Source organism: Dromaius novaehollandiae, chromosome 1, assembly GCF_036370855.1.
Source record: "Dromaius novaehollandiae isolate bDroNov1 chromosome 1, bDroNov1.hap1, whole genome shotgun sequence".
Lineage (NCBI taxonomy): Eukaryota > Metazoa > Chordata > Aves > Casuariiformes > Dromaiidae > Dromaius > Dromaius novaehollandiae.
Genome location: NC_088098.1, coordinates 129,550,786 through 129,576,798, shown reverse-complemented (window position 1 = coordinate 129,576,798; position 26,013 = coordinate 129,550,786). Strand labels below are relative to the sequence as shown.

General features: G+C 38.5%; 1 protein-coding gene across 1 annotated transcript in view; it reads left to right on the top strand.

Moving 5' to 3' along the window:
* The window catches only part of IL1RAPL1 (interleukin 1 receptor accessory protein like 1), a 766,492-nt gene extending 741,861 nt beyond the window's left edge, over positions 1–24,631 (top strand). The window contains exons 10-11 of the mRNA XM_026101661.2: positions 12,216–12,386; positions 13,605–24,631. Coding sequence (XP_025957446.1) covers positions 12,216–12,386; positions 13,605–14,323 — 890 coding nt within the window. The 3' untranslated portion in view covers positions 14,324–24,631. The remainder of the gene's footprint in view (positions 1–12,215; positions 12,387–13,604) is intronic.
* The last annotated feature ends 1,382 nt before the right edge of the window (positions 24,632–26,013 follow it).

Genomic DNA, 26,013 nt, shown 5'->3' with positions numbered 1-26,013 from the left:
CCTGCAATCTAAAAATGCACAAGGATTCAAAACAGAAAATGCTCAGGACAACAACAAACCCAAGAACATTAGAAGATTTTGTATCCCTCTACTGGATTTACAAAATTGCTGTATATTAGTATAGCACTTAAATAGGGAAAAAATCAGGTTATTCTGCTTATTTTACAGAAGAGGAAACTGAAGCCCAGAGGGACTGTGACTCATGAAGGACTTTGGCAGATGCCATTTTTTTCAGGAGCTGAGATCCTTTCATACATGCATGCTTGAATTGAATAACATCATATGCAGAAATAGATGGTTTATTTAATAATTGTTTAAATAGATGCAATTTAATGTTTTCCCTCTGAATTTCAGTAATTCTTGCTTTTACAGCTGTAATTTGTAGTTATGTCAAATCATTCCAATTCATTTTCAGACTTACTCTAGCAAATGCTACGTACTTGCATTTCTCTCCTCCCATCCCAAACATCAGTGACCTTGGGAAAAACAAAAACTTTAATGTCCCATTTGAAAACAATAGCAATGGTAGAAAATTAATCTGCAAGTATACTGTGCTGGGATTTAAGAGGAGGAGAAATTGTAACCATTCAGTGTATTCTTCTCAGTAAATTTCATCATTGCAGATATTAAAGCATGGATTCTCCTTAGATGATCAATGCAAACACTCATAGTTTGGGTGCTTACTTAAGATGCCAAGAAAAATACTACTTGCAGATTACCAATGGAATACCATAGCTTCTACTGTATTCAATATGCTAACAACAAAGATAAAACCTATTTTGCCAATGAAGTTACTGCAGCTGGACTTTTTCCTCTGAGTGTCTCTTTCACTTAGATTCTTGCGAAAGCAAGAAGACACAGAGAAAATGCCTCACAGAAGACTAAGCCTTAATTTGTGTGGAAATAAATTGCAGAGATACATTCAAGTCAAGTCCTTTTTCAAGTCAAGTCCTTTCCTTTGCTTAGTTTGTTTCTGACAGGCACAAAATGCTGAACTTTACATTCTTCTTCTAACCTAGCCTCCTGCCGTGTAATAGCAGAGCACCCACATGCTATTCATAATTTACATCGTGTTCGGTCATAAGCAAACATCAGAATACTCACAGGCTTTTTTTCTGCACTGTATTATATTGTACCCAGAGAGGATTCCAAACACTTTAAAAGTGATGTCCGATTAAATTTTTTAGTTGAAAATCTCCTTTAAAATGCAATGCTTCATTCTTCCCTGATCAGAGAACAAGCCCTTCAGGACATCAAATCTCATCACAACTCCTCTCCTTTCCAAGCCTTAGATGCGTTAGTTTTTTCTCAGGCTAACATACGCATTTCTGTGGGTGGCACGGGTAAATTGTGAGAAATATTTGAAAATAAAGTATTTAACCCTTGGAGTTAATATAACTTAATTTATTACTTTTGTTGGAGGTACTGCAGATAAGCAAGTGTTCAGAGCTGCTGCCTCCTCATTTGCTTGCCTTGCAGCCTGGAATTTCCTATCTTCTCTCTCATCTCAGTGACTAGATTCTCCTTCTGTTTTTCTTCTCTCTCCAATAAACACTTCAGCTCAGTCATGCCTTTATTGTCTGCTGGGAATGTGCATTGAAACCCATTTTTTTTCTTCATGGTTAATTCCCTGCCTTTCCTCCAAAATTAAAATGTCATCCAATCCGGCTCTCATTTTACTGTTTTTCTTCCCTTTCTGTGTCTGTATATGCTTTCCAGCTGCTCAGGAAATGACCCCACATCCAGGGGACTGCATGACAGGCATCGTGGTCTTCTTTTGTGTTGAACAACACAACATGCTGGTGTTTAGCTAGCAGTGTTTAGCACTGTGAACATCTGATGCATGTCCCTGGGAGCTGGAGCACAGAAGCAAGTGAAATGCTCTGTGCCCTGGCTCTTTCCCCTTCTCACCTGCAGATGTTTGGCATGACCTTGTGTCTCAGAGATATAACTCACCTCCCCACCAATTAGGTGGTGAGAAACTCCCAAATCTGCCCAAGTGGAGAACTTCAAGATCTGTCCACATGCAAGATCTAGATAATACCTTGGAGTGGTGTGCAAACAATGTCCAATATTACTTTGAAGACTTTTCAGAAATAAAGACTTCACTGGGATCTTCTGAGGGCTGATCACTGTTAAATGTCAGGCTACTTTTTTAGGTTTACAGCTCTAAATTTAAAAGCCTGTTTTAAAGAGCCTTGTCCATAAAGTACACTTTACATCCTAACATGTTATTAGTGAAAGCCACTTTTAGAAGCTATGATTTCCTCTGTTCTGTACATTAAGCTCCAACATGAGAGATTTTATACTGCATTCATCCTCTGTAAAGTGTTTTACCAGTTACTATTTATGCAAGGACTTTAGTATTTTTATTTTCCAAGGATCTTCTCTGCTGCCTTCTCCAGTTTTTAAATGATTTAATGAACAAACTAAATAACATGCTTTAACTAACAGAAAAGAATAAAAATGCAAGAAAACATTTCCAAGTAGCTGGGATCAACACATGCCATGACTTCTTTCTACCTTCCACTCTTTGATCTTAAAAGACTATTTGTATCAGAAGACACGTTGCCACCATGTAGAAATCCACTCTTTGCCTGTGTAAGAGGTGACATTGTGGCTGCCTAAAATCTATGGAAACTTTGCAAGATTTTACCCAGGACATCTTTCTCTTTTGTGAGATTGTTCCTGGTCATCAAATTCTACAAGGATCAGTTCTCAAGCACAGTGGTCATACTAGACATGCAGCAAGGATGGAAAGAGGAGTCAGACAGTTTCTTCAGGCAGCAGGTTTATGATGCTGCCTTAGAATAGCCAGGATTAAGTGGATTAAGTGGATTAAGGATTAAGGATAAATCCAGAATTCTACAGACCACAGGCTGAAAGCCACAGGACCTGGTCAGACAGGCAGAACTACTAAAAAGTCATGAACTTACATGTGTGTTTATATTCCAGATTCCAGTTTTAGAGATAAGAGTGTATGGTACAGCTATCAGCAGAAAAAGTCTGCAGACACCATCCCTTGAGTGCTTTAGTAACCATTTAAATCGATGCAAGCAGTGTTTTTGTCTAAAGGAATTAATAACCAAGGGTTGAACGTTACCATAAAAAAGAGAAATTTTACACTGGGAGGCTTGCATTAAAATTAATAAGAACACAAAGAATAAGAAATTACAGAAGAAATCTGAGCAAACATGTTGTGAGTACAGTTTTCTAGTAAAACTTTCATAAATGCCCTTTCTCCCAGCTAGGCTGGCTGGAAGTAAATTTTAGGCTTAAGAACAAAAAAATTTAGTCAGCTGATAGCTCCAAAGAGACAGCTTTGCTTGGGATGTGAGAAGATGACCCTCAGAATGACCCTCCGCTGTTTCCACAATGTTGGACAAGCTGGTGTCCTTTGCAATCCTGAGTCTTATTCTCAGCTTTCCTTGCAAAGGAAACCTGGGCATATGGGAGGAAGAGGGTCTCAGCCTCCTTGTAGCCAGGATGCAGCCGGGGTAGGCAGCTGGGAGCCAGGGCCATGGAGTGCCTCTGGGTTTCATTTTCAGTCCTGCAGGTTGCTTTTCTTACACATCGCTGGAATACAACAAAGTGCTCCTAAAATGCGCTAGTGTTGTGCTCTCTGAATTCAGGAAATCTTCAGTTTTGATTTATGACATCTCTGGTGGCTGGTTCTGGGCTGCGCTGGTTGCTTTCTTAAGAGATGTATTTCTATTGCTTAGCGAAGGGAACCAGATCAATGGATTAAGAGACTGATGAGACAGTTTATGTTTTGAAGACTCTGTTGCGACTGGGACTCCTTAGGTGATCATGATTTTCCTCCTCACCATTATCTAGCTGCAGAAGACTAGCAGGGTCCACAAACAGACCTATGGGATTCCTCAGAAAAGACCTTACTAACAGCACGGCACAAAACCAAGTAAGACATACGTAGTAGTTTCCAGGGTTTCAGCCCAGTAACCTTTTACCAAGCAAGAAGAGGCAACACCTTGAGTTTCTTAATGTTTCAGTGTGACATAGCTACTAACTTTCAAATATAACTTTTACCAATGGCTTTGGCACCTGCCAAAGCCCTTGTGCTAATGATTATGCTGTGCAGGTATAGCTAGACTGAAATTTCTGCTGAAGTTAGTGACTTTGCAATTACAGAATCTCCCCTCAGGACCCATAGAATAAGTTGCAATAGCAGCCTCAAAAGTGCATATATATGCTAATTGGCTATTGGCAAATTGGGACAATAAGAAATGCAACTCTATGAATATCAATTTCAAATTCTATTAAAATCATCTTTGGAAAAGTGCAGCTTTTATCTTTCTCGGCATTACTAGTTACAAAACGGGGACTCTCCTCTTATTTAATTCAAATTATATTGTCGGAGTCCTTCTCTTAACTGTTAACTTTTTGTTTATGCAATTTATTTACATCTGAAGTGTTCAATCAATAAAATCTCAATTTATGTCACCATTGAATATGGATTTTTCTAGACTGTGTCCTCAAAATTTACTGATTCAAAGAAAAAATCCTGCTCTTTTTCTGTCTCCCTAATTGATATTTTATAGCATTTAAAGTATATGCATAATTAAAAATTTAAAATGATTGAAATTATCAAGAACTGCTTTAGAATTCAAAGATTGCGATAGATTAGAAAGTCCAGAAGTATAGTAGAAACAAAACAAACTCCATCATATATAAATGAGTACTGCCACTCATGAAGACTGATATACTTTCTGTTCCTTATCCAGCAGCTCTGTCAAGTGTTGTAAGCTTTGAAGTTTTTTCTTCTTTTTTTTAATCAAAAGTCAAACTGCATTGCAGACTTTCAGGGTAGGTGAGCTGAATGCACCCTATTAGCATCTGAGTGCAAGGATTTTAGATCGAAAGCCTGTTTCCAAGCCATTCCTCTCCCCAGTTTCATTTATATCTACAATTATTTCCTTGACTTTTTGTTAATTTTGTCTAGATCAAAGCTGCTTCTACTCCAGTTTTCAAAATAATTAGCCCAGGCATTAATTACAAGTGCTGTCACTGAGATCGGCAGAACTTAGGCATATGTATAAAGTTAGGCATGTATTTTATATAAGTAGTTAGATGTTTAGTTCGATTAAGGCCATAATAAAAGCAGTCACTACATGGCACTGTGTTAATTTAAGAAGTTTGCCTGGTATCAAAAGAGTGATTCCTTCATTTTCACAGTTTACAGGATATCCTTTATTATTGCCTCTTTCTACTTCCTCCTTTTTTAAATAGTAGTACTTTCTTCCAGTGTTTCATAGATAACTACTCTGCTCTGCTATGACTACCTGCTAGGTGGTGACCATTCAGTCTTTCAATATCTACTAGCAACATTTTTTTTCTCAGTTTTGTGTTGGACCTGCAAACAATTCACAGAAACTGGGAGAATACCTTCTATCACCATCTTCTAATTTTCATAATTTTTAACATTCTAAAGCTCTTATAAGAACTTTTGACTTTTCATGTCTATCAAGACCAACTTCAGAGATTAGTGCTGCACTAAAATTTTATATTAAAAGTAGAAAGTCTTCAGTAGTAGTATTTAATTTAAAATTCCATATTAATGAGAGTGACTGAGAGACATTGTAGATGCACTTTTAATTTAGTCAGGAATACAAAATTAGACTAAGCATAAGCAGAAAAATTACCATTAATAATAGATTATTCAGTTTCATTAGTTAAGTAATAGTCTATCTTGTGTATATATCAATGACAAATTTTAGTTCTAATTATAGAAAGTCAGGAAAAGCATAGCTGAGAGAGGGATTTTATTGTACACTTAAAATCACGGCATTGTATTACTTGGCTGAATTTATATCTGCCTGGAATCGTTCCTAGTTTTCACGTAATGTCAGATGTAGCATCAGTACTTCAGGGTTTTCATAAATGTTCCTGTTAATATTCCTGTAAAGAAAACATAACTTTTCAAGTGTTTTAGACTTCCAAAATTCTATAAGGCTTAGTGAATTGATAGTAATGAAGAAAGAAAATGCATTCCCATTGCTTTAATGTTTTTATAAATGTGTCTACTATGGGCATAGGAAAACCTTTTCCTGGCCTATGCTGTGAGAATACTCCAAAAACCTGTTTAGAATTGATCTCATTTCTTTAACCTCTTCCCCAGTGTTGCATTTACAACACCTCCCTCCAGTTCAACACCGCCCACTCTGCAGAAGGATCTAGATTATCATTAGGAATGCTACATGTGACAAGTACTTTACCATGGAAAACCTAATGTTGGCAGTTCTTTAATTTCATTAAAGGGGGGGGTTCAACATTAACAAAAAAAAGAAAATGGTAGAATGAGCTCAAAACCAACAGCAAATACTGTGGGAAAAAAACAAAAGCATTTTCAAAGATTCCTAATGATTTGGTCTTTTTGGAGTCTATGCAGTCAACCAAGCTTTTGAATTTTTCATTTTTACCTTTTTACATTTTTCATTATGCGGAGGGTGATGAGTACTGTTGCACCACGTACATTAAATGCGGCTTCGCAAATAATGAAACAAGCACAGTTTAGGAAATGTCATATGTCATTATCATTTTGAAGCAATGAAGCTCTTTGGGGAATTTTGAAGACTCACTACCTGAAAACCCTTGCTGAACATAGCATGTTTTTAAAGAGGAGAGCCTGCCGCCTCCTTTTGACGCCAAGTCCCTGCCGTACTGGGGGAATCCAGCCTGTCATTTCTAAGGACTCCACTAGAAATCCTGACACTCCTTGTTAAAGCAGCCTCCTGCTCCTGAATTCAAGTGATGAGCCTGCGAATCTTTACCCTGCTGGCATATGCCAGCTGGGGAAGTAGGGGAATTAGCTACCCATCTGTAACCAGCCTCGTTTTGATCTAGAAATCAATCAATCACTTTGATCTGCCAAAGGCAGGGGTGGCTCAGCGGTTGCCCTCAGCTGCAGAGCAGCCTGTGCGGTGCGGCTCCCTTCAACACCCTGGGCGCTTCCCCCATCACTGCTGGTTGCTCTAGAGGACTTCGGGAGACACAGAGGTGCAAATTAATCCCAGTGCCTAGGTCTACAGCTTCATTAAAAGTAGGGTTTGTGTCTAGCGATGCTAAGGAGTACAGCTTTGTGGGGTTTCTCTTTATTTGGTTCTGTGAATCTGTCTTGTGCTAAAACATATGCCAGCTGAAAATAGGCATTTGCCATCGGCTTGAACACGGCTGGTAATGAAAAGCCAACTCTATGGAATTTTATTTTTTTAAATTTTTCACCCATAAGGATAGTTCTTCTCTCCCCCCTTAGCAAAAATATCTGCAATGTTTAGAAAACCCTCAAAGGCCCACACTGCTGAATACTTGGAGTGCAACATGGAAATCATTAGAAAACACATACATGTATAATACAAATTCAAAGTTGAATCTCTTTGCTGGTCCCTGCAGAAGACCAAGTTTTATCTATCTTTCTGTAAGCACAGGCTTAGCATTTCTGCATGTACAACTGTTAAAAAAGCATGCATACAGATGAGTACTTAGATGTCTGATAGCAATTTACTTACCCAAAGATCCCATTTGCATGTGACAAAGTAGATGCATATAGAGTCTGGCTTTCATTTTATGCTGATACTAAGCCTTTAAATGACTGCTACAGAGCACATTTTTACTCCTTGGAAAAAGAAGCAACATTTGCAACTTCAGCTCCTAAAAGCTTGTAAAACTTCTGCTGGATTAACACTATAGAAAGCTACAGGGAATGTGATCATTTTTACATTTAGACGATTACCAAAAGGAATGGATAACATTAAAGAATTTATCCTAAATGATGCAACATGCATTTTGCCAAAAATCCTGGGTCCGCTGACTGAAATGATGTTTCCATACTTACTTAATGGAGATGAGTTTTCATCCCAAATGCCTGTCCTTAGAACTGATCCAAACAACTTTCTCAGACATATGGCTGAGTGTAGCTCCATAACCATTACTCAGTGTCCCAACTTTCACCTCCATCTAGCAGTTACAATGATATGCCAAAGTTTGCCTTCATGGTCTGTTTTGACCAGAGTCTTGAACTACCGGTGGGTTTGGGCTAACTGAAATATTTGTGGACTGAACATATCATACTTTCAGCACAGGCTGTACCTGACCCCATTGTGCTGAACTAATCCAAAGCCCCTGTGTCCTCTCAGGCTTGTTACAGTCCACTAACGAAGAAGTTTTTGCATTGAATCTGACTGAATTTGGCCATGTGAGGTGTGCTTCAGATTTTGTCTCCATCTTTTCCCATAATGGATGCAACAAAATTTCACAGCAATGGAGGCTGCTGGGTTGAAGAGCTCCATCCTCACTGTATCCTGCCAGATAGGCAGCAGTCTGTAGCCGGATAGGCTACAGACCATATAACTGGAGGGAATTACTTGTCCGTTAACAAGGCACTGGAAGAGAAAAACTTAAGCATCCTCCCATCTGCACCTGAATGTTTTGAACTATTGCTGTTGCATGATATTGTATGTTGTACTCAGCTGTGTTCAGTAACTGAAAGGACATTCATTATATAACACAGATCCGCCAGCTACCTGTAGACAACGCAAGATGCACTTTTTCTGATAGGTTTCTATAAAAAGGAATCCTGAAATGGTTAAGGGAAGAGCTGTGCTCTCAGGTACAAAAGTATATGTAGCTATTTGCTTTTAATCTCCGTGGGAAAGAAAAAAAAAATTCAGGTGAAATGATCAACATCCTTGTCTTTGGTAATTAGCAGGTGTTTTTCTTCCTAAGTGTGGGAGGAAGCAGGTAGTGAGTAAGTATGTTCCAGTTTGTTGCTAATGCGCAGGAACCTGGCAAAAACAAATCTTTAAAATGGCATAATCTATACCTAAGCCAAAGTGCAAGTAGCAATCAATCACATTTTCATTCTGAGGACACATGGATAGCAGACTGAACTGCTTGCTGATGGGAGGAAACAAGGAAATTTTCATGTTAAAGAGAAGTTCTAGTTGCCAGTAGCTTGCTTTCTTTTCCAGTTGGATTTGGCTTTGTTTTCTGGCACTGAATATTTATTCAGACCAGTATCCAAACTGATTTTGTAGCCAATTATGGGAACATTTAGTTACTGCTTTACTACCTAATAATATAAATAGTAATATCAAGTCCTTCCTGACTCAGTCAGAGCAGGAATTTTCTGATGAAGTAGTTTTCCTTGGAAAAGGCAGGTGTGCTGAGACCAGACCTCTTCCTGGGAAAAATATCTGTTCCAGTGAATGGCCAAAAAAACACAAAACTATGCTGGGCTCCTTGCGTGTTTGCTGGGAGCCTTGGGACTCCAGGATGTGTTGCTCAAGTCTACATGGGAAACTGCCTGAGAGCAAAGGGGTTGCAGAGCTCCCTGCTGCCATGTGATGTGGCCAAAAGGCTGGCAAGACAGGAGCCCCAGGTCCCGGATTCACTGACTCAGCTACAAGAGCCAGATGGTTGCAGGCTTGCATCTCTCTTTCAGTCCACTGGGAAAGCATGTTAAAAATATAAATTAAGATCAGAAAGGTCCTTTAGAATATAGAGATCAGTCCCACTGGTTGCAAGCAGGAATCAGAGGACTTATTTATCAACCACACACAGAGAAGTTATCTACCATGTGTTTAAATACATCCCTGCAGATGCGAATTGCAATAGTTTTACAAGTTCTCCCAATTTTCACTACAACTGAATTTCTAAATTTTTTCACCAATTAGAGAAAATAATAAATAATACCATTGCTCTTTGACTACATCACAGAAAAGGTAGCTTCTGATGACCATATAGCTATCTGCCCACTGTAGTTTTTAAGATGTTTTACAGAGTTGGCAATGTAACCCAAATAATTTTAATTCTTTAAAGTCATACTAATATGGAGACATCCTAAGAGCAAATCAAATGGAATTTCTGATCCTCTCCTGAGTACCCCATACATTGCACATTTTGGAAATTGCTCATTCCAGTGTGTTGGCCAATCTGAAAACAAAATTACCAGATAAAGTAATTCTGCTTTAAACTGAAGTTTCTACTTTTTGTCAGACAAAATTAAAAATATCTGACAGCTGGAGTGTATATTAGCTCAGAAACCACTGTGCTAGTGCATCTAAAAGTTTTCCAAAATAGATTACGTATCTAGCTGAATTGGAGTTTGAATAAATTCCTGGCTGCCTGCACCCATCTGTGTGGACACACCCTAGATGCGCGCCATTTAGTATGCTATTAAAAATGTACAGGGAAGTAGTGTAGAAAGAAATGTTCCCTGCAGTCCCAGATATACAGTCCTAGTTGGTGGAAATATTGGAACCCCCCCCCATGGCATGGAAATGATATACTCCAAATAAGTGCTTTAGTGTGATATTTACATATGCAAGAAAATAATGGCATAGTGTGAATAATTTTCTTTCTAATTGGAAGTGTGCAAGCCATCTTAATAGACAATATCCCAAAGTCTTTAAAACAGTTTGAACACTGCATTATTTCTTATAATTTATCCCTTTGAGATATGATGCATTCTCATCTTTAATCAAAGACTTTCAATGGACCAACACTGCTCTCAAGCATGTAATATGGTTATGACCATTACTAAGGTGATAACAGAAAATGACTGCCATGTCATCATTTTCTCAGGTGTGGTAATTTTCCCATATATCTCTTGACCTTTCTGCATATTAATGCTGCTGCTGGGTTAACACTGTCCTACTGCAAAATCTGAAGTCTTCCTGTAATCTCCCTGTACCTCTTACTTGACCCATTCAGTGTTATTTCAAGCCAGTGTCTGAGGCATTAGGTGCTTTTTTATTGTGAAGGATTGAGATTTCACAAATATTCCAGAAAAGAATCATGGAAAGAGTGAACCATAGAAGAAAGTGCTTCTCTTTCTTTACTTTTCTTTTTCTTTTCTTTTTATTTATTTTTTGTGTGTGTGTGTGTGTGTGTGTGTGTGAATACAACAGTCCAATAGATAATTGCACATAAAAAGTGCTTGTGGGAGAGAATGGAGGATGTGATCACTTCATAGGGTTTGAAACATTGAAATTTTACCTTTTCACTTCTGTCATCTGCAAATCTTAATGCGCATAGTAGGCATGATTCCTGTGAAGGAAGAGTGGACCATTCAAGAGTAGCACCTTTTCACTGATTTCATTTATACACTTCGCATCCATACTGCATTTGGCAGGCTTTTCCAAATAGGTGCTGCCAGACTACAAAAAGGAGTAAATGAGGAAAGGACTGGCTCAGTAAATAACTGAATTCAGCATTGAACGAATATAACATCACTTATGACACACAGTAGAGTATTCAGTCAGGTCTTTTTTACAAGCAATTGATATTCTCAATAGCCTGTGCATAATGTTGTCCAGAGAGTTAGAAGGATGTTAACATTTCATTACTCTTGCCATTGATTTTTCTCTGCTTTCTTCACAACAAAAATAAAAACGTGACCTCTCTTCCACTGAGTTAGTTCCAGAGCACTTGCCATTATTGACCTCCTCATGAAAATTAATGATGGCTCCTTTGATTCAGCCTCTCAGGTAGGCACACCAAACACATTGAAGAAACAGGCACATTTATTTCTCATATTGAAATGAAATGAAACACTGTTAAATACCAAAATGTACGTCAATGCAACATTGCATTTGCAAATTTAAGCACACAGAATTGAAGAGATTTAAACTGCATCATCAAGAGCTGATGCTGCAAAGCTTTAAACTTGGTAACAATTTCAGACTTGGAAAGCCAATGAGTTTTATAAGCAAAGCTACACCTACACTTAAAACATTTCAGCCCTGGGCCCTAAATTATCTTTATAGCACAAATTTGGCAAGACTGAAATTTTTTACCATACAGCAAAGACAATTGTACATTAACTTAGTTATTTCCACGCCTTTCTTTTCTTTTTTGAAGATAGAAAAGAATTTGAATTCTCAGTGACATTTTTATTCTGTGCTCACAAGCTGTCACCACATAGCTGAGTGGGTTTCCTTGGTGTAGAGCCTTACACAAATATTTATGCACAAACTGACTTCAGTCTAAGGATATGGATCCCTTCTGCCTTTCTCTGTGTAAATAAAGATTAACTGCATGAAGTAAAGCAGGAACGGTGGAAATATATGGATTCATATCTAGCAACTGGGTGAAAGCTTGCCATTTTATCTAAACAATTTGATCTTCCTGGGGAATTATCTAGGAAATGCGCAAGAATGGTGAATAGTCTAACTTATTTTCTTCCTCTCTTTCTTTAGACAACAAAGATTACGATGCATATCTATCCTATACCAAAGTGGATCCTGACCAGTGGAATCAAGAAACTGGAGAAGAAGAAAGATTTGCTCTTGAGATCCTACCGGATATGCTTGAAAAGCATTATGGGTACAAATTGTTCATACCAGATAGGGATTTGATTCCCACAGGAAGTAAGTCACATCCTTAAGCCTGAGTGTTTCTTAAATGGTAAATGCAGTGACTGTGTATGTGAATTTAGTGTCCTTTCTATGCCTGCTCCTTCGCACTGCCATCCGTGGATTTCCTCTATTGTCTTAGGGAAGAGTCAGGGTGAGCCACCAGACATGCTTAAGGTGTATTTCCCAGATGAGACAATTATTTTTTAATCATTGTACTATTTTCCCTGAAGGTGAGACAGTGCAAAAAGGGTCTGTGTAAGTACAGGAAATGAATGAGATTAGTATTTTTTCACGTTTGTTGTAGAGCTTGCACATCTAGGAATCAATACAGAGGTCCTCATTTCTTTTGTGTTTCCTGAGTATGTGCCTGGAAAGACATCCATGATTCTAAGTCTGAAAAAAAGATGCAAAATGTTGCTATATTTTTTTTCCAGACATTCAGGGAGGAATGAAGAAGTTATGGTCAGACTAAGGCAAAAGCTGAGTAATAATACCCGCAGCAGAGCAAAGTAGTGAATTCTGTTAGTGTCTACAGCAGATAAATGTGTAGTGGAGGTACTAGATCATTCTCAGAGCTTGAAAATGAGAATTGATTTCAGCTGGTAAAATCTTCTTTTCCATGCTTCTTTCACATAGTCCAACTTACCTTTAGCTATTTTTTTGTAAATTGTTGTAGTAGTCTTCATAACTTTGGTGTAACCGTTTAGCCAGCTGCTAAGTTCTATATATTTCACTAAAGGTAAGAAAGGATGTTTAGTATAGGCAAAGCACAACATTAAACATATTAGCACGGATATTTTTAAATCTGCGGCAGCCTAATCTGGAGAAGGCAATACCCTGTTTTTGTGAATGTGGGTGGCAGGGGGGATAAAAGGACAAGAAGACTCTAACCCTACAGCACACATTAGGGTAGCATTTGAGTTAGGGACTGAAGCTTACAGCTGCCGCTCCGTTACCTAGCTGGGTGCCTACACCATTTTAAAGGGAAGGTGGTTATGGACATATTTGTTCCAATGAAGATACAGGTATTTGTACCAAACCACAGCTCATGCACAGACACTCATGAACTGTAACACCTGGGGGGATTTGGAATAAATGTTTGCCACTGATGTTTTTGCAGTATGCAGTGAACTCTTCTGGCACCAGGGAATTTACCTCTCGTTTCTCCCCATCCTATGGGAGTGCAATATTTTCTTGCATTGATTTTTGAGCGCTTGTCTTATTTTGTAGCTTATATTGAAGATGTGGCAAGATGTGTAGACCAAAGCAAGCGACTGATCATCGTCATGACTCCAAATTACGTGGTAAGAAGAGGCTGGAGCATCTTTGAACTGGAAACGAGGCTTCGGAACATGCTAGTCACGGGCGAAATTAAAGTGATACTGATTGAATGCAGCGAACTCCGGGGAATTATGAACTACCAGGAGGTTGAGGCCCTGAAACACACCATCAAGCTTCTCACTGTCATTAAATGGCATGGGCCAAAATGCAACAAGTTGAATTCCAAATTTTGGAAACGTTTACAGTATGAAATGCCTTTTAAGAGGATAGAACCCATCACACATGAGCAGGTTTTAGATGTAAGTGAGCAGGGGCCCTTTGGGGAACTGCAGACAGTCTCCGCAATTTCCATGGCTGCTGCCACCTCCACTGCTCTTGCCACTGCTCATCCAGATCTGCGCTCCACCTTTCATAACACATATCATTCACAGATGCGCCAGAAACACTATTATCGAAGCTATGAATATGACGTACCTCCTACCGGCACCCTGCCTCTTACCTCAATAGGTAACCAGCATACCTACTGCAACATCCCTATGACACTTATAAATGGGCAGCGGCCACAGACAAAAACTAACAGGGAGCAGAACCCGGATGAGGCTCACACAAACAGTGCGATACTGCCCCTCTTGCCACGGGAGACCAGTATATCCAGTGTCATCTGGTGACAGAAATGCAAGGGGACGTCAAGCCCCTTGAGTAGGAGCGGAGTCTGCAGTCCGGTGCCTGGAACTACATCCTCGACTGCTGCTGTTAAACATTACAATCGATAACATACGAGGAAAAACAGGGTCTTGTACATATGTTTTTTGCAATTTCTTTGTAGCATCAGTCTTCCTGTTTTACCCATGTCTCTTCCCATTCACATTTTCAACTTTGTTTTATATGTCATTGGAATTTGTATATTTACATTTTTTTAAATGAAGAGACTGCTGTATAGATAGGAAACTTTTTTGCTTCATTAGTATAGTTTTAGACTTTCATTTCATTTTGTTTTTAACCTCTCTTGGGAATGCTTGGACAAAGCTATGTTGATACCAGAAGCACCATCCATTTTGTTGGCCTGCCTAGCCTGACACACGAAGGCCATGCCTGCTGCAGTTCACCTCTTTGGAATAATATTTGTTCTTAGAAGGACCCCGTCCCTCAATGAGAGCTCCAGTTTCATTTCTCCTCCCATAATGTGCTCCACTCCTTCCCTGGCCTTGCAACGGCCCCGTTCGGGGTAACACTGCAGTCCGATCATCTAACATTTAACTTGGTAGATACTCGTCAAACACCAGAATATACCCAGTCTGTATCAGTTGCTTCACAGTAGTCACTACATATGTGTAGAAACTAGAGATGGTCTGATTTTTTGTTTCTTAGGGGGGAGGTTGCTTTGTTTTAAGAATGAGTTGACTGTATCCCTTTTATAAATATAAAAGCGAACCCTAATTTTAACTCTTCCTGGAAAAGCGTCAATGTGGTTGCGGATTTTATTTTTAGGCTTTTGACGTTTTCCCTTTCCCCCTCCAAATCCCTGCAAATAAGACCATTTGTAATTGTCAGGCAAATAAGGCATTAGGCACTGAAGTGCAGTGAGTCCTGCTGATATTTACAGTGATGACATGCAAACCAAAGGGGAATGAAAGGACACTGTCATAGATGGCTTGTCACTTTGTATTATAGAAAGTGTTATTTTCTAAAAAAGTAAGAGCAAAACATTATTTTGCTGTGGATTACAGAGTCCCCCTGTATTTTAATGTTTCACAAACTGTATTTGCTTTAAAATGATATATTCAGGATTAAGAAATCTTCTTTCATCTGGTTTCAGCTTGTAATGATAAGTAAAACTTTATTAATTTCAACATGATTTCAGTAAGAACTCAGGCAGAAAAAGACAACATGAATACCAACAAATATCATTGTCTTAAGAATAAATATTATTTATACAAAATTAATATTCAAATCAGACCTGGAAGTATTAAAAACAATTTATTCACTTTAATGAATAAATAAATTAGTTTTATTTTTTATGTATGATTCCATCTTTAAGGAGTTGCAAATTACGTGTGTACCACAGCTGCCAGGGAAGGGAAAAAAAAAACCCACTACACTTAATGTTGGATATCTTTAAGACAAATGAAATAAGCATCTTACCCATACTTATCTTTTAAATAATGGAAAAGTCCTTTCTGGTTTTAGAAAGAGCAAGGAAAAGTAACTGTAAATTTTATAACTGTAAAATGTATTCAGGCCAAATTCTCTGCTAGGCTCCGGGAGCTGGGGCAGTTCCTGCCATGCACTGTCATATCATCGTGGGTTTCGTTTACTCTGGCAGAAATGTAACTGGAATACTGGAAAAACAGATCTAGCAGTCTATTTCAGCAATTAATTGGCTTTAGGTGTTTTTATGGTAGCTGACTGGTATCGGCCAATATAATGGATGTGTGCGATTTGTTCATCCTAGTTGTCACAATGAGAGAAGTACAGCTTATAATATGGTCTTATTAATGAGAAGTGATGGGTAGAGAGTGGGCAAACTGCAGTTTGGGGGATGTTTGTGGGAGTAATCCAGAAGTGACAGTGTGGGAGGAAATGACTGTGATCCTGTTGTGAAAGTCAAGAAATCTCAGTATCTGCATAACAAGCTAACGGAGCTTTGGGATGTGCACTGATTTTTATTTGCTTAAAAATGTTTATTTCTCTGACAATTCGCGCGAGTCCTTTTCTACAATCTGTTCTTTATTACAGTGTCTCCCTCTGGACATGTGCCAAATGTCCGCAAAATGGAAATGAAGCTGCCAGGCCAGATAAAATTTTAAGACAGCTTTGCACATTTGGTTATTTTCATACCGTAAGAAAGCTATTATTTATTTGCTATTACAGACACCTGTCAGGCACTGATGGCATTTTCCTTCATTCAACTGGATGCCAAATACCCCTGTACCCTCAAAAAGCAATGCATTATTCTTTCCCTTTTCCCTCCTCCTTACATGCCCTGGGGTAAAGACTGGGATGTGGAATAAATGTAGAATGTAACAATCTGACCGCAGTCACACTTAAGCCATCAGTAGGTGTTTCTTTAGCCACACGGGGAGTACTTTTCTGTTGCTCTATTTTTAGTGTAGATTTAAGCACTTTGAATAGCATGATTCAGGGATTGATGGGTACTATTTGATATTCACATTACTTAAAAAAGGGTTTTCTTATACTGTTTTGTCATATTAAACAAAAGAAAAACAAAAAACACAAAAAAACAAAACCTGAAATAAATGGAGAAGCTGTCTATGGCTTTAGAAACATTCCTCCTTAGCATTCCTCCTCTATGAACAGCTCTGTGTGGGAGACAGTGAAGGAAACTGTTGTGTGTTCACGTGCTCTATGTTTGACAAAAGTTCTGTTGGAACGCAAAATAAAATGAAAAAAAAAAACAAAACTGTCATTGCCCTAGTGCTTAGGCTCCATCCTTTTCTGATGAAGGTGTTCTAGCATTTGACAACGCAGCCTGAAGTGTGCATGCAGTTGCCACATGTGAGGTTTAGCCATAAACCAACAGCACTTTATTTTTAAGACTGTACAGTGTAATGATTGGAAAAACTTACTCTGCCTAGTCAATAACTTCGGGTCTGTATGTGGATTCTATGCACATGAATTATCCAAGCATGGTGCTTTGTCTTTCTAAGGCTCTCTTTTATCAGGGTAATCCTTGATATAAAACTAGAGGACTCTGTTGCACAACCTATGGAAATTCAGTATATGGGTCCTCCAGGCAGCACGTACAGCTGGACACAAATGGAGGACCGTACAGTATGCAGCTAATTAGTGTGAAGGCAGATTGCATTGCTGGGTCTGATTCTGTTCTCAGTTGCAACAGTGTAAATTGGGAGTAAATCTAATAAAGCTGAACAAGTGTAAGATTGATTTGTGTGAGAGAGGAAAATTGGAAAAGCAAAGAGAAAAGGAACTCACAGTTGCAGCCTGTGACAGATTGAAATCTTGACCACGATCAAAGAAGTAGGAAAATGTCTGCTGAATTTTAGTGGGGGGACTCAGTCCTCACCTGCTGGCCAGTGTCAAATGCTTCAGTATCATTCCTTTCAATATCACCTGGTTTCAAGCTAAATGCGGTTAACCTTATTTATATTTTTCTACTACTGCACAGCTTGTGTGGATGTTACGTAATGAGCAAAATCAGCTTCAACATAATTGGAAAGCCTGTTATACCCATCTGATTAAAATTCACAGTTTTACTTGAATATTGTGCATTAATGACACGTTTAAATTATAGATAAAGCAATGAGATTTGGGGGAAACTGTCCTGGTAAACAGGCTTCCTTTATTCTTTATGAGAAAAGAAAAGAAAAGAAAAGAAAAGAAAAGAAAAGAAAAGAAAAGAAAAGAAAAGAAAAGAAAAGAAAAGAAAAGAAAAGAAAAGAAAAAAGAAAAGAAAAGAAAAGAGAAAAGAAAAGAAAAGAAAAGAGAAAAGAAAAGAAAAGAAAAGAAAAGAAAAGAAAAGAAAAGAAAAGAAAAGAAAAGAAAAAAGAAAAGAAAAGAAAAGAAAAAAGTCAAGCTAGCAAGCCTAAGGAGAGTTTAATTAAAATCCAAAGATGGGAAAAAATCACAGCACTAAGGTAAACACAAAAATGGTATAAAGGCCAATGGAGAAGAAAGGTCAAAATATCCACCCATTTCCTGAGTGTACTGTGGCTTTTTCTGTCGTGCAATGCTCTGCACTCTGGCTGACCTACATAAAGCAACTGGCTGCTCTGGGGCTCCTCCAGATAAACCAGCAACACAAATACAGCCCTACATTTCTAATCACTTCTGAGCGATTTTGTGTTTGCTGGTAGTCTAGCACAGACAGAGTTTTTGGTGTATCTTCTATTGTTGTGATACAGAAGGTGGCAGAAATCTGTCAGCACTCAAAAATTTCCAAAACAGGCTTAGTTTATTATCCGGAGTAGCTGTATTTCCTTTACATTCACACCCAATCTGATTTGCTGCTATTAGCAGCCTTTTCTTTTCTTTCTTCTTTTTTTTTTTTTTCCTTTCATTTCTCAGCTGAGCAGATTAATTTGGCTGGAATCAGAAAAATATCAGCAAATTCCAAGCAGTGAGTGTCCTCGTATAATGACTGCAGCAAGTTCCTTCGCATTTCTTTCTACCAGTCACAACTCTCCACCTCCTAAATATCCCACTGAGGGGCGGTTGGGGAATGGGCATTGTAACTTGTATATGTGCTGCATTAGGAGGTTTGTACACTGAATTTAAGTATCAATACCAAGCTGTCACTTTTGATGTTATTTTGCCAGGCCATTTCCCATCAACTCTGCCTGTAACCTCAAGGAAGATATGTTGGCAGCATCACACTTCTCCAGCTGACCTTTGCTTGATGTTCCAGAAACACAGAGCCTTGGGGAGTAAAACTAATAGAAATATTTCTGCTATTAAGATTTCTCCTATACTTTTTGTTTGTTTAAATTGTATTTGAGACAATGCGTGATCTTGCTCTGTACTAATAAGCTGTATGGGTGGGAGGTCAAGAGTCCACAGAGCTGTATAATAGAGCAGAAAATACACAGACAGGTCTGAAACTTATTTAAAAAAATGTATAAATTCAGTGGTTGCTCAGTTTACTAAAAATGCACATGGAAATTGGGGATTGTTCAAGGAAGTATTCTATTTGTTATTGCAACCAGCCACCTTCCAAAAGCTTATCAGCTTGCTTACATTAAATAGCCAATATCTTAGATAACATAATTTCCGAGACATTCCATTGCTAATTAAAATATTTTTATTTTGGTGGATTAAGCATAGCATGATTTTCTAGCATCTAAATGTTATATGAAAGAGATAATCTTTATCTAGTCCTGAGCTTACAGAAAGTGCACACATCTCTCTGCCGGGTGACTAGTGTGAGAAAAACAATGTGGAGTAAAATCTGAGAGCTAAGAAGCTAATGGAGAAATTTTTATTATTTTTTTGTTAAGAAATCTCTCTCACCGGTCAAAGCACGACAGAAGGAATGCACAAATTGCTCCAAAAATAAAACGGATGTGCTTTTTAACCTTCTCTTTCTCTTTTTAGCCTATATTAGCTTTCTCTCTGCCTCTCCAAACAATACAAAATCACCAGCTGTCCTCCAGGAAAAATTAATAGCTACCAAGCCCACACTCTCAAACGCACCTGGTGGCAGAGAAGGAAGCTCCAGTGGGATCAAGGGGCCAAGCACTGGGCTTCAGCACGGAGCCCTCGTGCACCTGCACAGGGAGAGGCACCGCCGTGCTTAGCTGCTGCTCCCGTGCTGGTGGGAGCGCAGAGGAGCTATAGGCTCAACTCATCACCACACTTCTCCCCGCTATAGGCAACATGCCGAGAAGGTGGGAAGGCCTCAATATGACTGACAGTAAATCCAAGAGCCATCAGCAGGGCTGAGAGCAGGTCCTTTGCCACGTAAGCGGCAAGAAGCGCGGGAGCAGGCGGCAGCGGTCCCGATTTGCTCAGCGTGCAAAGTGAAAGCCAGCACTGAGCCTTGGAAGAGGTCAGCTTACTCGGTTAGGGTGCAATCCTATGAATGAAGGTTGCGGGCGATTCCCAGCCAGACCTGCTAGCCCTGCCCCTGAGCTTGCCCCTGGCCACTCTCATTCCTGCTCCTCTCTCCGTATGCCTTGTGGGCTGCGTAACAAAGGGAGAGTGCGCTAAGCTTGCTGTGAGCCTGCGAGAACTCTTTACATAGACGTTTAGGGTGAGTAGGTGTCCACTCTCCTGAGAAGAGACTTACAGGAGCAAAGCTTTGATTTTGTAAACAATCTTCCTTTTTGTGCTCGGTTCACACACCATTTTTTACATCCCCTTAGAGAGCTCATGTGAAGCAGCATCCTGATACTGGCCTGAAGTTCCTGTGAAGTGAAAAGAAAGTCTAAAAAACGGTCAGTTGTGGGCTCTATATATTTTCACCTATGCATCTGCCATTAAGCTGCAGAGTCTGATCACACAGTTGAAAAACAAAAATAAGCAAAGCAAAGGGAAATAACAATGCAATTACTAAATCCTGTTTCAAACTGTTTTTTTGAGGGTCTGTGTTTTCAGAGCAAGCTATTTTCTCCTGCAGTTTTGTAGGAAGTTAGCTGAGAGACTGTTTTAAATTTTCTTTTCACTGTTTGCATGACAGGTAAATCACAGATTTTATTTGTTTTTTAGAAAGTCCCATTCTTCCCTGCAAGTTTAACAGAAAAATAGCAATGAATTTACAGACTTAGAAGAAATTGTTTGCCAGAGTCAATATTCTCTGGTGAACAGCTCACTGCAGCTCTAATTGCGTTCTTAGGGACATTTCAGCAGACAGTTTAAACAATTAATATTATACATGTAACTTCAGCGTCACATTAGAATGTTGTACATTTGTCTTCTTAAAACCCAAGAAACTTCAAATGGGACAATTATGTAAATATAAAGCAGAGAGGCAAACAGCCACGCAACTCTCTTGTCTATCTTAGCAAAATAGTTCGGTGTCATCAGGCTCCTTCCCTGAGATCACTAACCTATGTCTACCTCAGCAAAACACATGAATCTTTTCAAAACATATGGTAATCTAGGGAAAAACTTTTGCAATAAGCGCTCTTGCATCTGAGTTACATCCCAAAAAGCACTTTTGTACTTTCTCATGTCTACATGAAGATATCTTAACATGCAATCATTTAATCATAGAACAGTAAAACTAAACAAAATAAGTAACCCTTTCATAAAAAATTGAGGGCGACCCAGACACCTGGTTTTGTTCACGGGACCACGTTCTCCATGTGTTGCAGGACAACACTGACAAGACAAACCTGTAACTAGGCCATTGCTGGTGACTCTGTGACACAGTTACATAGGTGCAGGTGACACAGGTGGGAGAAGTAGAGTGAAGACATTTCCTGGTCATGTAATGACCAGGTGTATTGTACACTCATCCACTGCTTGTGCTGCCATGGGGGATTACAGACACCCTTTGCCTGGAGGACATTAGATACTCAGAATTTCCCGGGTACTACCTTCGTCTCCTGGGTGTTATCTGAAGCCATTTTTATTGTCTTCTTAGAAACAGGAGATACTTGTTCAAGGTGACAGGAGCTACCTGAATGACAGAAACATCTGCCAGAATTGCTGTCACTGTAGATAACGATCAGCGACAGCAGGGTTCGTCTCCTATTTTCTCCTCTTGCCTTTTTACTCTTCTCATCTCCTAAACAAAACAGATTATGAATAGCTCTCAATGCAACAAAGTGATAGGAAAATAGAGTTCCTAAGCTGCTTTTTTCTTTTTTTTTTTTTCACTGTTAGATATTTGAACAGAGAAAATCAGGAGCAGAGACTGCATTTGGATGGAATGACACCTGCCAAATTGTTCTTTAAGAAACAATGAAAAATTATCTGGTCAGTAATCTTTGGCTTCTCACCTGTTATGCTTCTTTCAAGATGCTGATAAACTGCAATCTAGGGTTTAAAGGGTTGAGGACAGACTGAACTGCATATTCGCATTATTTTCAGGGTGCTTTCAATCCCTGTAGTTCCCCATATTTTTTTTCTTCATAATGGAAGAAGACAGTAGGACTGAGGTACTGTTGTGCTACGTTGGTTTAGTGCTGGCATAATCACATTAGGAAGAATGAAACTGAGCTCTGAAGAACTGGAATAAGGTAGACATGAACTGGGCCAAAAATCTCCTATTGCACCATTTCAAAGAGCTGCCAGATTTCCTCAGCTCCCACGTTGACCCCAAGGTGTCAAAAGGGAAAATGATGCTTTCAGGTGCCAAAGTACATGGAGTCTCAGAAACACTGAGTGAACCTGATGCCACACACCCATGGAAAGATCAGGTTGATGTGAGATGACTCATTTCTACCACCTCATTGCTACCTGTTGGCTTGCTAAGGTTCTCCAAAGATGTGAAAAAAAAATAAAATCAGCTATTTCAAAGCCGAGGTGAATCAGTAGAAATGTATAATGTCATTGATTGTTTCAAATAGCTCACCTGGGCACACAAATCTGCCCCTTTTTTCTGTTCCTCCTCCTGTCCTTTTGCCCCAGATAATCACTGATTATAACTTATTCTGAGTGTCTTGTAAAGATTTGATCTAGTGTTACTGTATTATTCAGCAAACACAGAAATAGATTTAATATAACATCTTGGTATCATCGTGAAGGTTTGTAGACTCGTTAATCGTTTTTCATCTTATCCCCATCTAGTAACTCACAATATTAAGACAGGGAGCTGTCAAGCACTGCTGCACGGTGCTGGGGCAGTGGTACAACAGCCAACACAGTTAGTCAGGTAGAACCACTAAAAGACAAAATATTCATCTCAGCTCTTACAAGAAAAATGGAATTAAATTCTTCTCCCAGCAATACATCTGAAATCCACTGATGCCACCCACAATTTTGAGTCAGATATGAATTTTGCACATAAAGTACATTATTGTCTGTGCAGTTGTTAGTGTTATGTGGCTATTCATGATATTTGAAGTTATGCATATGCACCATTTTGTGGGTAAATAGTTTTATTAGAATAAAGTACATAACTGTACTTCCTTTAGAAGATAAGAAAACAAAATGACCAAAAAGTCCTTTACAAGAAAGAACATGTGCCTACCTTGCAACAGTAGAAGAAATATTTCACTACCTTCCCTTTAACTAAACAGCTATAAATGTAATGCAAATAAAGAACCAAGTCTGTGGAGAAATGTTTTAGTCTAATGTCAGCTGCAGCATCTTTTTACCAGCAGCAATTTGTCCAGTGGATTTAGTTTCTTTAATTTTATTCAGTTATTTTATTGAGCTCAAGGGGAGCTGGCTGCACCTACGTAACAACACAACTCAAGCAGAAACAGTCACTTCCTGGGAGTGCACTATTCAAAGTTAATAGCTAGATAAGCATCTCACTACGGCACTTTATTGCTAAAGCTGTCAGCTGACCTTCCACAATCCTGGGAACAGGCTATAGACCCGCACTCTGCATCTCCTATTGAATCCGTGCACATACATTGCAGATATAAATGAGTATTTACCAACTTAAAAATGTTGTGCATGGAGGGAATGGAATAAGCAAGTGCCATGTTGGGCTTTGGGATCATTCTTCTTCATTTGCTCAATGGTAGGTAAAAGTCAAAAATAATTCTGCTCAAGTCAGCAGAATTGCCGCCATGTATAACTGGTGTAAAGAGGAGCAGAATCAGGCCCAGTGTTTGTAAACATGGATTTCTGGTTATTCTATAGACTAACTGAGGATGCAGAACCATTGTCTTTTCCGAATAGCCATTGCTATTGTCATAGAAACCATAGATTAACACATTCTCACAAAGGCTTTCTTAAAGGCCAGAGATATGACTAAAGGCTGGAAGATATGCCTCTTTCTTTATACACTTTGTGCAACATCACTGAAGTGAAAACAGAAACACTAAAGTAGACATACATCAGCCTATATTTATGTGTATTGTATATTAAAATATTTTACCTAAAGATATTAACTTATATTTATTTTTTAAAAAAATTAGATGGGTCATAGTTGAGAGCTACTGCATTTTTGTAGTAATACTATACATGTTTCTGAGGAGCAAAAGGGAAGTGATCAAAATGTTACCTAGTTTCAGTGTATGTTACTTTAAAGAGAACATGTTTTATGTTATCCTACACCTCTAAAAACTTCACCAAGCCTAATACATAAAACTGAACAGCTTCTTGTAACAAGTATAACATATTAAGCATTTTGTATTTTCATCACTTTTTATTCTTAAGGGAGAAAAGACATCACTCACTAAATATGAATGCTGCACATGTTAGCAATAGAAATATTGATTTTTGTAACTTTGATTGCACTTGCCTTAACTTTTCCATATATATATATATATACAAACACAAACAAACACGCAGAGGAAAAGAAAAAGAAAAAAAAGAGGATTAAAGGAAATAAAATCCACAAATGTAGGCAAGTTCTGTACCGGATATACTTTTTGCATTATTTAATGAATAATGACACATGAGCATATTCACTAGAATCCTTGTAAAGAGTATATGAGCACATGATGCCATAGGTTTGTTAAAGCACAAGGTGTACTTTGTCTAGATTAAACAAAAAAACAAAAACAAACAAAAAAACTTTTGGTGTGTTTTTGCTTTAGGTTTAAAAAAGTTGGATGCTTAAAAAAAATCTTTATTACTTGCATATGAATATTTTTGTATAATAATATCTGAAGAAGGTTTTAAAACAAAAAAACCTACTTGCTTTATGGTGTGCAACTTTTAGAGAAAAATAAACAGGGTATGTGTCCAGTTTGTAAAAAAAAAAAAAAAAAAAATGTTTTCCTTTCAAGATTACTCTTTCACTGGCTAAATGCAAGGTTATGACAACTTGAAATACTTTTTTGTGAACTGACAAAGAAAAAAATAAAACAATGTGAAAAAGTTGCGTATATAAACTTTCTTTAAAAAAAATTGTTGCCAATAGCAATTCGAATTTAGCAGTATGATAGGGAAGGCTTGGAAGATTACAGTTCAATGACTTGACTTGCAGGACATAGTGGGCCAGAGCATACACATGGGATAAACTGGCACAGCCGCACTGAAGGTGATGGAGTTGCTCCAGTTTACACCAGCTGAGAATCTGACCTTTTGCATAAAAATATATTTAACGGTAAATAACCCTCCATTAATATTTTCTTTCCTGCTGTTATCCTCTTGTTCTGCTGGTTTACTTCTTTCTTAGAATGCAGTAGGATTCAATGCACATTCTTTTTCCTAAAAATAGGAAGGTTTATAGATTTGCTCATAGTAAAGCAAGTGGTTAGTGCAGTCTCTGAGGGAGAGTTTATGTGTGTGTGTGTGTGTGTCTCTGTGTGTGCATATATGTTTGATTCACTACTGCATTACTGCAGTTTTATGCCAGCATAGCTCCTGATAGGCTCCATAGTGCCTGACTGATACCCGAACTGTAGCAGAGTAGAAGTAGCTTAGAGCACAGCAATGCTGTCATCGTACAAGTGAAAGCTAAAAAGAAACCAACCAAGAAAGCATTATTGAAAAACCTAGCTAAATGCTTTTTTTTAATGCTCATTGAATATGATATCATTCCACCTCTAATTTTCTGAACAGAATATAAGCTCTGTGGTTCTCTTCTCATCCACAGTGGCTTAAATTAGGGGTGTCATTAACCAAGGCAAGGGGTTTATGCCAATATTGCACCAGTCCACGTGAATCGGAATCACTTTTTGGGCTTTTCTACCCAGTCCCTCATCTCCTCAACTCTTTGAAAGACATAAGAAACTTTTAACTTGTTTCCACTCTTTCATTATTTTTTAACTTGCATAACCCCTCAGATTTGAAGGAAATTACTCCAAAT